Below are 16,002 nucleotides of genomic sequence, written 5' to 3'. Positions count from 1 at the left end.
TCCATTTCATCTCTATTTTATTCACAAGTTATAGCCTTTCAAACTACTCAGTGAATTCTTCAGCTATAATTGACTGCCAGTTATTCACAATAATGAAGATATAGACAGCTTTAGGACTTGCTGCTGTCTGGATAATCCTTTAAGAATGATTTTATCGCCACACGTAGGATAGGATTCAAATCTAAAAGTGTGAAATATAAGTATTTTATATCTAGTAGAAAAAGTTTGTCCAAAACAAAAGACTGACCCCATGTAATCCTTATTAAGATAATACTAATGTGATGACCTAGGAGTGAAACATGGCCCTTTAAACTCAAACTCCACAGAAACAAATTAGAGTTAAGTAAATTATTTACAAAGTGAATACACCATAATATGACAGCAAGACAAACAAATGTCAACAAGAACATGTAAAGTTATGTGTACAATTATAATCAGTTTGTTGGTATTTTGAGCGTGAACATAAACTTTATGCCTCACCTTCATGAACTTCATGTCCCACCTTTTGAACATAGATGTTATATCCCACCTTTTGTATCCCACCTTGTGAACATAGATGTTATATCCCACCTTGTGAAAATAGACTTTATATCCATCCCACATTGTGAAAATAGACTTTAGTATATCCCACATTGTGAAAATAGACTTTATTATATCCCACCATGTAAAAATAGACTTTGTATCCCACCATGTAAAAATAGACTTTGTATCTCACCATGTGAAAATAGACTTTGCATCCCACCATGTGAAAATACTAGACTTTATATCCCACCTTGTGAAAATAGACTTTATATCCCACCTTGTGAAAATAGACTTTATATCCCACATTGTGAAAATAGACTTTACACATTATGTATATCCCACCTTGTGAAAATAGACTTTATATCCCACCATGTGAAAATAGACTTTGTATCCCACCTTGTGAACATAGACTTTATATCCCACATTGTGAAAATAGACTTTGTATCCCACCACGTGAAAATAGACTTTGTATCCCACCTTGTGAAAATAGACTTTATATCCCACTATGTGAACATAGATGTTATATCCCACCTTTTGAACATAGAATTTGTATCCCACCTTGTGAAAATAGACTTTATATCCCACATTGTGAAAATAGACTTTATATCCCACCATGTGAACATAGATGTTATATCCCACCTTGTGAAAATATAGAAGTTACATCCTAACTACATGTACTGTATGTTAACACTTCCCAGCACAATACTGTATGATACAATTAATTGCAGCACACTACAATGTCACAGTGTTGTTGATACAGTTTTTTCCATATTCTTTTTTACAGACTGCCTATAAGGAATGGATTTGTGCAACTGAATTTAGTTTTTATGAAAGTGGTAAAGCAGTAAAGCCTTGTATTAATACATGTCATAGAGTAGCAGCACGGTGCCCTTATCTACTACCTAATATAACGTATACAGGGTTACCTGTCTTTCTTTGCCCAGGTAGGTTTTCAGCATTTTTCAACAAACAAACATTTTCATACGGTTGTACGTTAGAATCCATAAGGTGACAAGATCAATAGTTTAGTGTAGGATAAAATAATAAATTGCTTTAGTAAGGACTGAGAACTCCACCTGCTTCTAACTTCAAATTATTGGTCACGATTGATACTTTGTAGTAGTTGTTACAGACAGCACAATCCATTTGATGCAGGGTCTTTTATTGACAAACGCCACTCTAAAACTGTTCTTCCAATCTGTAATGGTTGTACATCTGATAGGATGAAATAAATAACATGGAGACCTGAACTAGATACTCACACATGAAAAAAATATATATAATAAAATAAAATTAAAAAAAACCACCTACCCCCACCTATTCTAAAATTGAGCGTAACCAGAACCACACAATTCTTTTTATTAGGCCTAATAAGAAGACTTTTCAAAAGGTGTTGACAGGATTTTGACCTTCTTCACAACATGTAATTTAGTACCATTTATTTACTATTGTTGCAAAAATTCTTCCATTTCTCGATTTAATGACATGTTTTTAGAAATGTTTGTATTTAGAAGTAAAAAACAGATTCCATTAAAAATAACATTGTTTTTGTCAGATTAGAACTAAAATGGTTCAAAACTCCCCACCCAAAACTAAAACAATTTAATTTATCGTACCTTGAACTATTGATCTGTTCTCTTACAAGTATGTTCTAAGAAAGTTAATTTGCATGTGGCAACAACTCTTATTGATATACTTAACATAAATACTACTTGGTTTTGGATTGTACATGAGATGAAAATTAATGGTATGAACAGAAAAGACCACTTATTACTGAATGTTGGACAGCAGTCACTTATTACTGAATGTTGGACAGCAGTCACTTATTACTGAATGTTGGACAGCAGTCACTTATTACTGAATGTTGGACAGCAGTCACTTATTACTGAATGCTGGACAGCAGTCACTTATTACTGAATGCTGGACAGCAGTCACTTATTACTGAATGTTGGACAGCAGTCACTTATTATTGAATGCTGGACAGCAGTCACTTATTATTGAATGCTGGACAGCAGTCACTTATTACTGAATGTTGGACAGCAGTCACTTATTATTAAATGCTGGACAGCAGTCACTTATTATTGAATGCTGGACAGCAGTCACTTATTACTGAATGTTGGACAGCAGTCACTTATTACTGAATGCTGGACAGCAGTCACTTATTATTGAATGTTGGACAGCAGTCACTTATTATTGAATGCTGGACAGCAGTCACTTATTATTAAATGCTGGACAGCAGTCACTTATTACTGAATGTTGGACAGCAGTCACTTATTACTGAATGCTGGACAGCAGTCACTTATTATTGAATGTTGGACAGCAGTCACTTATTATTGAATGCTGGACAGCAGTCACTTATTATTAAATGCTGGACAGCAGTCACTTATTACTGCATGCTGGACAGCAGTCACTTATTACTGCATGCTGGACAGCAGTCACTTATTATTAAATGTTGGACAGCAGTCACTTATTACTGAATGCTGGACAGCAGTCACTTATTATTGAATGCTGGACAGCAGTCACTTATTACTGAATGTTGGACAGCAGTCACTTATTATTGAATGCTGGACAGCAGTCACTTATTATTGAATGCTGGACAGCAGTCACTTATTATTAAATGTTGGACAGCAGTCACTTATTATTGAATGCTGGACAGCAGTCACTTATTATTGAATGCTGGACAGCAGTCACTTATTACTGAATGCTGGACAGCAGTCACTTATTATTGAATGTTGGACAGCAGTCACTTATTATTGAATGCTGGACAGCAGTCACTTTTTACTGAATGCTGGACAGCAGTCACTTATTATTGAATGCTGGACAGCAGTCACTTATTATTGAATGCTGGACAGCAGTCACTTATTATTAAATGTTGGACAGCAGTCACTTATTATTGAATGCTGGACAGCAGTCACTTATTATTGAATGCTGGACAGCAGTCACTTATTACTGAATGCTGGACAGCAGTCACTTATTATTGAATGTTGGACAGCAGTCACTTATTATTGAATGCTGGACAGCAGTCACTTATTATTGAATGCTGGACAGCAGTCACTTATTACTGAATGTTGGACAGCAGTCACTTATTACTGCATGCTGGACAGCAGTCACTTATTATTAAATGTTGGACAGCAGTCACTTATTATTAAATGTTGGACAGCAGTCACTTATTACTGAATGCTGGACAGCAGTCACTTATTACTGAATGTTGGACAACAGTCACTTATTACTGAATGCTGGACAGCAGTCACTTATTACTGAATGCTGGACAGTAGTCACTTATTATTGAATGCTGGACAGCAGTCACTTATTATTGAATGCTGGACAGCAGTCACTTATTATTGAATGCTGGACAGCAGTCACTTATTATTGAATGTTGGACAGCAGTCACTTATTATTGAATGTTGGACAGTAGTCACTTATTAATGAATGTTGGACAGCAGTCACTTATTAATGAATGTTGGACAGCAGTCACTTATTATTAAATATTGGACAGCAGTCACTTATTATTGAATGTTGGACAGCAGTCACTTATTATTAAATGTTGGACAGCAGTCACTTATTATTGAATGTTGGACAGCAGTCACTTATTATTGAATGTTGGACAGCTGTCACTTATTATTGAATGTTGGACAGCAGTCACTTATTATTAAATGTTGGACAGCAGTCACTTATTATTGAATGTTGGACAGCAGTCACTTATTATTAAATGTTGGACAGCAGTCACTTATTATTAAATGCTGGACAGCAGTCACTTATTACTGAATGCTGGACAGCAGTCACTTATTATTAAATGTTGGACAGCAGTCATTATTACTGAATGCTGGACAGCAGTCACTTATTATTGAATGATGGACAGCAGTCACTTATTACTGAATGTTGGACAGCAGTCACTTTTTACTGAATGCTGGACAGCAGTCACTTATTATTGAATGTTGGACAGTAGTCACTTATTACTGAATGTTGGACAGTAGTCACTTTTTACTGAATGTTGGACAGCAGTCACTTATTACTGAATGTTGGACAGCAGTCACTTATTATTAAATATTGGACAGCAGTCACTTATTATTGAATGTTGGACAGCAGTCACTTATTACTGAATGTTGGACAGCAGTCACTTATTATTGAATGTTGGACAGCAGTCACTTATTACTGAATGTTGGACAGCAGTCACTTATTACTGAATGTTGGACAGCAGTCACTTATTATTAAATATTGGACAGCAGTCACTTATTATTGAATGTTGGACAGCAGTCACTTATTACTGAATGTTGGACAGCAGTCACTTATTATTGAATGTTGGACAGCAGTCACTTATTATTGAATGTTGGACAGCAGTCACTTATTACTGAATGTTGGACAGCAGTCACTTTTTACTGAATGCTGGACAGCAGTCACTTATTATTAAATGTTGGACAGCAGTCACTTATTATTGAATGTTGGACAGCAGTCACTTATTACTGAATGTTGGACAACAGTCACTTATTACTGAATGTTGGACAGCAGTCACTTTTTACTGAATGTTGGACAGCAGTCACTTATTACTGAATGTTGGACAGCAGTCACTTATTACTGAATGTTGGACAGCAGTCACTTTTTACTGAATGCTGGACAGCAGTCACTTATTATTGAATGTTGGACAGCAGTCACTTATTACTGAATGTTGGACAGCAGTCACTTATTACTGAATGTTGGACAGCAGTCACTTTTTACTGAATGCTGGACAGCAGTCACTTATTATTAAATGTTGGACAGCAGTCACTTATTATTGAATGCTGGACAGCAGTCACTTATTACTGAATGCTGGACAGCAGTCACTTATTACTGAATGCTGGACAGCAGTCACTTATTACTGAATGCTGGACAGCAGTCAATTATTACTGAATGTTGGACAGCAGTCACTTATTATTACATGTTGGACAGCAGTCACTTATTATTGAATGCTGGACAGCAGTCACTTATTATTAAATGCTGGACAGCAGTCACTTATTATTGAATGCTGGACAGCAGTCACTTATTACTGAATGCTGGACAGCAGTCACTTATTACTGAATGTTGGACAGCAGTCACTTATTATTGAATGTTGGACAGCAGTCACTTATTATTAAATGTTGGACAGCAGTCACTTATTATTGAATGTTGGACAGCAGTTACTTATTACTGAATGTTGGACAGCAGTCACTTATTATTAAATGTTGGACAGCAGTCATTATTACTGAATGTTGGACAGTAGTCACTTATTATTGAATGTTGGACAGCAGTCACTTATTATTGAATGCTGGACAGCAGTCACTTATTATTAAATGTTGGACAGCAGTCACTTATTATTAAATGCTGGACAGCAGTCACTTATTACTGAATGTTGGACAGCAGTCACTTATTATTGAATGCTGGACAGCAGTCACTTATTATTAAATGTTGGACAGCAGTCACTTATTACTGAATGTTGGACAGTAGTCACTTATTACTGAATGCTGGACAGCAGTCACTTATTACTGAATGTTGGACAGCAGTCACTTATTACTGAATGTTGGACAGCAGTCACTTATTATTAAATGTTGGACAGCAGTCACTTATTATTAAATGTTGGACAGCAGTCACTTATTACTGAATGTTGGACAGCAGTCACTTATTATTGAATGTTGGACAGCAGTCACTTATTACTGAATGCTGGACAGCAGTCACTTATTATTGAATGCTGGACAGCAGTCACTTATTACTGAATGTTGGACAGTAGTCACTTATTACTGAATGTTGGACAGCAGTCACTTATTACTGAATGTTGGACAGCAGTCACTTATTACTGAATGTTGGACAGCTGTCACTTATTATTAAATGTTGGACAGCAGTCACTTATTATTAAATGCTGGACAGCAGTCACTTATTACTGAATATTGGACAGCAGTCACTTATTATTGAATGTTGGACAGCTGTCACTTATTATTAAATGTTGGACAGCAGTCACTTATTACTGAATGCTGGACAGCAGTCACTTATTATTAAATGCTGGACAGCAGTCACTTATTATTAAATGCTGGACAGCAGTCACTTATTATTAAATGCTGGACAGCAGTCACTTATTATTGAATGTTGGACAGCTGTCACTTATTATTAAATGTTGGACAGCAGTCACTTATTATTAAATGTTGGACAGCAGTCACTTATTATTAAATGTTGGACAGCAGTCACTTATTACTGAATGCTGGACAGCAGTCACTTATTATTAAATGCTGGACAGCAGTCACTTATTATTAAATGCTGGACAGCAGTCACTTATTATTAAATGCTGGACAGCAGTCACTTATTATTGAATGTTGGACAGCTGTCACTTATTATTAAATGCTGGACAGCAGTCACTTATTATTAAATGCTGGACAGCTGTCACTTATTATTGAATGTTGGACAGCAGTCACTTATTATTAAATGCTGGACAGCAGTCACTTATTATTGAATGTTGGACAGCTGTCACTTATTATTGAATGTTGGACAGCAGTCACTTATTATTAAATGCTGGACAGCAGTCACTTATTATTGAATGCTGGACAGCAGTCACTTTTTACTGAATGTTGGACAGCAGTCACTTATTATTGAATGTTGGACAGCTGTCACTTATTATTGAATGCTGGACAGCAGTCACTTATTATTAAATGTTGGACAGCAGTCACTTATTATTAAATGTTGGACAGCAGTCACTTATTATTAAATGCTGGACAGCAGTCACTTATTATTAAATGCTCGACAGCAGTCACTTATTATTGAATGTTGGACAGCTGTCACTTTTTACTGAATGTTGGACAGCAGTCACTTATTATTAAATGTTGGACAGCAGTCACTTATTATTGAATGCTGGACAGCAGTCACTTATTACTGAATGTTGGACAGCAGTCACTTATTATTAAATGTTGGACAGCAGTCACTTATTACTGAATGTTGGACAGTAGTCACTTATTATTAAATGTTGGACAGCAGTCACTTATTATTGAATGTTGGACAGCAGTCACTTATTATTAAATGTTGGACAGCAGTCACTTATTATTAAATGTTGGACAGCAGTCACTTATTACTGAATGTTGGACAGTAGTCACTTATTATTAAATGTTGGACAGCAGTCACTTATTATTAAATGCTGTTCAGCAGTCACTTATTACTGAATGTTGGACAGCAGTCACTTATTATTAAATGTTGGACAGCAGTCACTTATTACTGAATGTTGGACAGCAGTCACTTATTATTAAATGCTGGACAGCAGTCACTTATTACTGAATGTTGGACAGCAGTCACTTATTATTAAATGTTGGACAGCAGTCACTTATTATTAAATGTTGGACAGCAGTCACTTATTATTAAATGCTGGACAGCAGTCACTTATTATTGAATGTTGGACAGCTGTCACTTTTTACTGAATGTTGGACAGCAGTCACTTATTATTGAATGCTGGACAGCAGTCACTTATTATTGAATGTTGGACAGCTGTCACTTTTTACTGAATGTTGGACAGCAGTCACTTATTATTGAATGCTGGACAGCAGTCACTTATTATTAAATGTTGGACAGCAGTCACTTATTATTGAATGCTGGACAGCAGTCACTTATTATTGAATGTTGGACAGCAGTCACTTATTATTGAATGCTGGACAGCAGTCACTTATTATTAAATGCTGGACAGCAGTCACTTATTATTGAATGCTGGACAGCAGTCACTTATTACTGAATGTTGGACAGCAGTCACTTATTATTAAATGTTGGACAGCAGTCACTTATTATTAAATGTTGGACAGCAGTCACTTATTATTGAATGTTGGACAGCAGTCACTTATTATTGAATGCTGGACAGCAGTCACTTATTATTGAATGTTGGACAGCAGTCACTTATTATTGAATGTTGGACAGCAGTCACTTATTATTGAATGCTGGACAGCAGTCACTTATTATTGAATGTTGGACAGCAGTCACTTATTACTGAATGCTGGACAGCAGTCACCTATTATTAAATGTTGGACAGCAGTCACTTATTATTAAATGTTGGACAGCAGTCACTTATTACTGAATGTTGGACAGCAGTCACTTATTATTAAATGTTGGACAGCAGTCACTTATTATTAAATGTTGGACAGCAGTCACTTATTACTGAATGTTGGACAGCAGTCACCTATTATTAAATGTTGGACAGCAGTCACTTATTATTAAATGTTGGACAGCAGTCACTTATTACTTAATGTTGGACAGCAGTCACTTATTACTTAATGTTGGACAGCAGTCACTTATTATTGAATGTTGGACAGCAGTCACTTATTATTCAATGCTGGACAGCAGTCACTTATTATTGAATGCTGGACAGCAGTCACTTATTACTGAATGCTGGACAGCAGTCACTTATTATTGAATGTTGGACAGCAGTCACTTATTATTGAATGCTGGACAGCAGTCACTTATTACTGAATGTTGGACAGCAGTCACTTATTATTAAATGTTGGACAGCAGTCACTTATTACTGAATGCTGGACAGCAGTCACTTATTATTGAATGTTGGACAGCAGTCACTTATTATTGAATGTTGGACAGCAGTCACTTATTACTGAATGTTGGACAGCAGTCACTTATTATTGAATGCTGGACAGCAGTCACTTATTATTAAATGTTGGACAGCAGTCACTTATTACTGAATGCTGGACAGCAGTCACTTATTATTGAATGCTGGACAGCAGTCACTTATTATTAAATGTTGGACAGCAGTCACTTATTACTGAATGCTGGACAGCAGTCACTTATTATTGAATGCTGGACAGCAGTCACTTATTTTTAAATGTTGGACAGCAGTCACTTATTACTGAATGTTGGACTGTAGTCACTTATTACTGAATGTTGGACAGCAGTCACTTATTACTGAATGTTGGACAGCAGTCACTTATTACTGAATGCTGGACAGCAGTCACTTATTATTGAATGTTGGACAGCAGTCACTTATTACTGAATGCTGGACAGCAGTCACTTATTACTGAATGTTGGACAGCAGTCACTTATTATTAAATGTTGGACAGCAGTCACTTATTACTGAATGCTGGACAGCAGTCACTTATTATTGAATGTTGGACAGCAGTCACTTATTATTGAATGCTGGACAGCAGTCACTTATTATTAAATGTTGGACAGCAGTCACTTATTATTAAATGTTGGACAGCAGTCACTTATTACTGAATGCTGGACAGCAGTCACTTATTATTGAATGCTGGACAGCAGTCACTTATTTTTGAATGTTGGACAGCAGTCTCTTATTATTGAATGCTGGACAGCAGTCACTTATTACTGAATGTTGGACAGCAGTCACTTATTATTAAATGTTGGACAGCAGTCACTTATTACTGAATGCTGGACAGCAGTCACTTATTATTGAATGCTGGACAGCAGTCACTTATTATTGAATGCTGGACAGCAGTCACTTATTATTGAATGCTGGACAGCAGTCACTTATTATTGAATGTTGGACAGCAGTCACTTATTACTGAATGCTGGACAGCAGTCACTTATTATTGAATGCTGGACAGCAGTCACTTATTATTGAATGTTGGACAGCAGTCACTTATTATTGAATGCTGGACAGCAGTCACTTATTATTGAATGCTGGACAGCAGTCACTTATTATTGAATGTTGGACAGCTGTCACTTTTTACTGAATGCTGGACAGCAGTCACTTATTATTGAATGCTGGACAGCAGTCACTTATTACTGAATGCTGGACAGCAGTCACTTATTACTAAATGTTGGACAGCAGTCACTTATTATTAAATGTTGGACAGCTGTCACTTATTACTGAATGTTGGACAGCAGTCACTTATTATTGAATGTTGGACAGCAGTCACTTATTACTGAATGCTGGACAGCAGTCACTTATTATTGAATGTTGGACAGAAGTTGCGTATTCAGGGCGCAAAGTTAACATTTTCCGTTAGGAGCATTTTGTCCCTAAGCTAAAATTTTTATTTGCAGAATTAAAAAAATTAGGGGTATTTTTGGAAGCCCTTGCAAATGAAACTAACATTATTTTTGAAAACACAATGGATTCCATCAATGGATTCCATCAATGGATTCCATCAGTAATATTTTTTTTTGGTCAAAAATATTTAATTCCAAAACTACTTAGCAGATTGGGCTGAAATTTAACAGGGATACATCTGTTGGTGTATAGATGAAGAAATATTAAGCATATAATGATCTCATCCATGCTATGCAAATTAGGTGTAAAAATGTGAATTTTGGTCAAAATGTGTATCTCAAAAAGAGTCAATGAGACTGAAACTTGGTCTGATGTTTCTAGATGTTATTCTGCAGATTTTGTTCAAAACATTTTGACCCAAGTGGCCCAAGCAACCATGGCCACATCCACCTATATTGCAAAGATAACAACATGGTTGCAAAGATAACAACATGGTTGGATAGGCAACTGGATAGTCATTCAGAAAATGAATACCTATACCTAGCATGGATCAGCATGGATCAGCATGTGCATAAACATTGTTAAAAACTGTACAGTTGTGCTACAATGCCATTGGCGGTATTTTTGGGTCAAAAAATATGATTTTTGGTCAAAAAACTTAAACTCCAAAAGTGCTGGGCAGATTTGCTTGAAAGTTGGTGGGAATGTTCTTAGGGGCATGTTAATTTAGATTTGTTCATTACATGATGATTCTATTAGCAATATGCAAATTAGGGGTTAAAAATGTGTCTTTTTGGTCAAAAGTCTTTAATTCCAAAACTACGGAGCAGATTGGACTGAAATTTGATGGGGATTATCTGGGATGTATAGATACATGTAAAATGATCTCATGAGTGACATGTAAATTAGGTGTAAACATGTGAATTTTGGTCAAAAACTTAAATCTCTGGAAGTACTTTGTCAATGAGACTAAAACTTGATGAGATGTTTCAAGAAGTGTTATTCTGGAGATTTTTCTGGAGACAGTACAATGACAATGTGAGCTGCACATAGCAACAGTACAATGACGATGTGAGCTACACATAGCAACAGTACAATGACGATGTGAACTGCACATAGCAACAGTACAATGACGATGTGAACTGCACATAGCAACAGTACAATGATGATGTGAGCTGCACATAGCAACAGTACAATTATGATGTGAACTGCACGTAGCAACAGTACAATGATGATGTGAACTGCACGTAGCAACAGTACAATGATGATGTGAACTGCACGTAGCAACAGTACAATGACGATGTGAACTGCACATAGCAACAGTACAATGATGATGTGAACTACGTAGCAACAGTACAATGATGATGTGAGCTGCACATAGCAACAGTACAATGACGATGTGAGCTGCACATAGCAACAGTACAATGACGATGTGAGCTGCACATAGCAACAGTACAATGACGATGTGACCTACACATAGCAACAGTACAGTGACGATGTGACCTGCACATAGCTACAGTACAATGACGATGTGAGCTGCACATAGCTACAGTACAATGATGATGTGACCTGCACATAGCTACAGTACAATGACGATGTGAGCTGCACATAGCAACAGTATAATGATGATGTGACCTGCACATAGCTACAGTACAATGACGATGTGAACTGCACATAGCTACAGTACAATGATGATGTGAGCTGCACATAGCTACAGTACAATGATGATGTGAGCTGCACATAGCAACAGTACAATGATGATGTGAACTGCACATAGCAACAGTACAATGACGATGTGAACTGCACATAGCTACAGTACAATGATGATGTGACCTGCACATAGCTACAGTACAATGACGATGTGAACTGCACATAGCTACAGTACAATGATGATGTGAGCTGCACATAGCTACAGTACAATGATGATGTGAACTGCACATAGCAACAGTACAATGATGATGTGAACTGCACATAGCTACAGTACAATGATGATGTGACCTGCACATAGCTACAGTACAATGACGATGTGAACTGCACGTAGCAACAGTACAATGACGATGTGAGCTGCACATAGCAACAGTACAATGATGATGTGAGGTGCACATAGCAACAGTACAATGATGATGTGAACTGCACATAGCAACAGTACAATGATGATGTGAACTGCACATAGCAACAGTACAATGATGATGTGAGCTGCACATAGCAACAGTACAATGATGATGTGAGCCACACATAGCAACAGTACAATGACGATGTGACCTGCACATAGCAACAGTACAATGATGATGTGAGCCACACAAAACAACAGTATAATGATGATGTGACCTGCACATAGCAACAGTACAATTATGATGTGAGCTGTACATAGCAACAGTACAATGATGATGTGAGCTGCACATAGCAACAGTACAATGACGATGTGAGCTGCACATAGCAACAGTACAATGATGATGTGAGCTGCACATAGCAACAGTACAATGATGATGTGAGCTACACATTGCAACAGTACAATGATGATGTGAGCCGCACATAGCAACAGTACAATGATGTGAGCTGCACATAGCAACAGTACAGTGATGTGAGCTGCACATAGCAACAGTACAATGATGATGTACATTGCTTGGTAGTGACAAGGATAGATTGGCGTATGGATAAATATTTTTTTTTAAATCATCAAAAACTTTACATTACAGTTGTGCTACAACACCATTGGCACCGTTTTTAGCACAACTGAACTGAGGTTCAGTAGTGCTATAGGTGTAAATTTCCAATAGATGTATTAAATAGTAGTTACTTTGTATTTTAATTTTTCATCTGTTTTTTGATATATTGACTAATTTTTTCCACTTTGTCTTTAGATTTTGCAGGTTATCAAAATGTCCAGTTTTATGGAAAAGCTTCAGACTGTTTTGACTGTGTACCCCATCCAATAGGAAACAAAAACAGTACAGAGACAGAGACATGTACATTTCAGATGGTAACAACCAATTCTTCCTCCTCATCGTCGGCATCTATCCATCGCCATAGTTACCACCACCCAGCATTATTATGCATATTTTGGATAGTCTTGTATGATCTGATTAATGGGTACACATAGTAGCAGATCAACATGCTGTAGACGTTTTTTATATTACAAAATCCCTAGATAGATGGTAATATTTTGTACTTTGTATTTTATCCAGTATAGAGTTTTTCTACTCAACATGCATGACAGCGTATAGTACTCACATTATTTAGATGAATTTCATCATTGCTATCGTCAAGTCTTGCTGCCACAGCTATTTGAATAGTCTCCTTCCTAAGATCAACTTGCCAACTTATACCAAGTATTCTTTATTTCAATACGTTACTTTCTATTCATCAAATGACCTGTTACTGTATTAGCTTGAATACTTTCCACCAATCATATTGTCTGTTACTATATTAACTAGTATCAATGATAAGATTTGTTACTATTTTAGCTAATACTTTTCAGCCAATAATATGACCTGTTACTACATTAACTAATACTTTATACCAATGATATGGCCTGTTACTACATTAACTAATACTTTCAGCCAATAATATGGCCTGTTAGTGTTACAACATTAGCTAATACTTTACACCAATGATATGGCCTGTTACTATAGTAGTTAGTACCAGTGATATGTCTTGGTACTTTAGCTAATACTTTCAGCCAGTGATATGGCGTGTTTCTATGTTGGCTAATTCTTTCAACCAATCATGTGGCTTGTTCTAACAATCACATATATTTTAGCAGAATGCAGTTGCAGTTGATTTGACAGGAATCATTAATGGCATCTCCTTGACATATACAGAAATAGACAATACACCAAATGGAAATATTATGCTTCTATTGTCCATCATATTTATATTTCTGAACTTAATGACAAGATGCATTTTATCAAACAGTAGGTTAGGAGTTATTTTTCTATTTGTTGTGTTTAGTTGTTGATCTTATTTGAACCATGACCTCTGACCTTGAATAGTTGCACTGGGTAATAGTAGTAATAAATATATACCAATGTAAAGCCAAATCCAGAACTCTGTGAATTCCATTTGAAATGTAATACAGTTTATATATCTAGGAGGAATGAATGCAATGTTTTATAACCAATTCACTATCCAAAGTGAGCACTCTCAGTGGTAAAGGATTATGGGACTATTTTTAGGTGTGGTAATGTTGAGTGAATGTAAGACTAGCCCTCCTACAAGGGTCTGGGTAACCAAGACTATATTATTTGTAGTTGTGGTAATACTTAATCGTGGGTAATTGGAAGGATATCCCTACTGCAAGGGTCTCTGGGTAACCAAGACTAGATTTCAGTGACTACAATGTGACAGATTATCTTTCCGATTGGAATGCTATCACTTTTCCCATACTGCACCATTCAAGATGGCAAGTCCCTATTGAATTTCACTATTTGCTGACGTCAGATGGGTCAGATTGCACAGTTATCAAAATAATGAACTTTATGATTAAGTATACCTTTTGTGGGTACAGGTAAAAACAACAACACCAGTCTACATCAGATAATGTAGCAGATGACACTCTATCAGTCAGAGAATATAACAGTGATGAATTAGAAAATGTAAGGGCATTAGAGAATGTGCTAGTGCAGCACTGTACTAGTCAGGGAATGTACCAGTGCAACGATTGAGTTAGCAGATCAAGAACACTCAGTGAGTCAGATAATGTACCAGCTGACACTATGAGACTGGGAATGTACCAGCTGACACTGTGAGACCAAGAATGTACCAGCTGACACTGTGAGACCGAGAATGTACCAGCTGACACTGTGAGACTGAGAATGTACCAGCTGACACTGAGACCAAGAATGTACCAGCTGACACTGTGAGACTGAGAATGTACCAGCTGACACTGTGAGACTGAGAATGTACCAGCTGACACTGTGAGACCGAGAATGTACCAGCTGACACTGTGAGACTGAGAATGTACCAGCTGACACTGTGAGACCGAGAATGTACCAGCTGACACTGAGACCGAGAATGTACCAGCTGACACTGTGAGACTGAGAATGTACCAGCTGACACTATGAGACTGAGAATGTACCAGCTGACACTGTGAGACTGAGAATGTACCAGCTGACACTGTGAGACTGAGAATGTACCAGTTGACACTGTGAGACCGAGAATGTACCAGCTGACAGTGAGACCGAGAATGTACCAGCTGACACTGAGACTGAGAATGTACCAGCTGACACTGTGAGACTGAGAATGTACCAGCTGACACTGAGACTGAGAATGTACCAGCTGACACTATGAGACTGGGAATGTACCAGCTGACACTGTGAGACTGAGAATGTACCAGCTGACACTGTGAGACTGAGAATGTACCAGTTGACACTGTGAGACTGAGAATGTACCAGCTGACACTGTGAGACCGAGAATGTACCAGCTGACACTGTGAGACTGAGAATGTACCAGCTGACACTGTGAGACCGAGAATGTACCAGCTGACACTGTGAGACTGAGAATGTACCAGCTGACACTGTGAGACTGAGAATGTACCAGCTGACACTGTG

The 16,002-nt window shown here is 37.1% G+C and overlaps 1 protein-coding gene across 1 annotated transcript in view; it reads left to right on the top strand.

The window, feature by feature from the left end:
- Nucleotides 1–13,779, top strand: part of LOC144442162 (NALCN channel auxiliary factor 2-like) — a 49,169-nt gene extending 35,390 nt beyond the window's left edge. The window contains exons 2-3 of the mRNA XM_078131430.1: nt 1,307–1,466; nt 13,315–13,779. Coding sequence (XP_077987556.1) covers nt 1,307–1,466; nt 13,315–13,553 — 399 coding nt within the window. The 3' untranslated portion in view covers nt 13,554–13,779. The remainder of the gene's footprint in view (nt 1–1,306; nt 1,467–13,314) is intronic.
- The last annotated feature ends 2,223 nt before the right edge of the window (nt 13,780–16,002 follow it).

The sequence above is a fragment of the Glandiceps talaboti genome, chromosome 11 (assembly GCF_964340395.1).
Source record: "Glandiceps talaboti chromosome 11, keGlaTala1.1, whole genome shotgun sequence".
NCBI classification, from domain to species: Eukaryota; Metazoa; Hemichordata; class Enteropneusta; family Spengelidae; genus Glandiceps; species Glandiceps talaboti.
The sequence above is the reverse complement of the archived record's forward strand: the minus strand, read 5'-3'. Positions and strand labels throughout refer to the sequence as shown.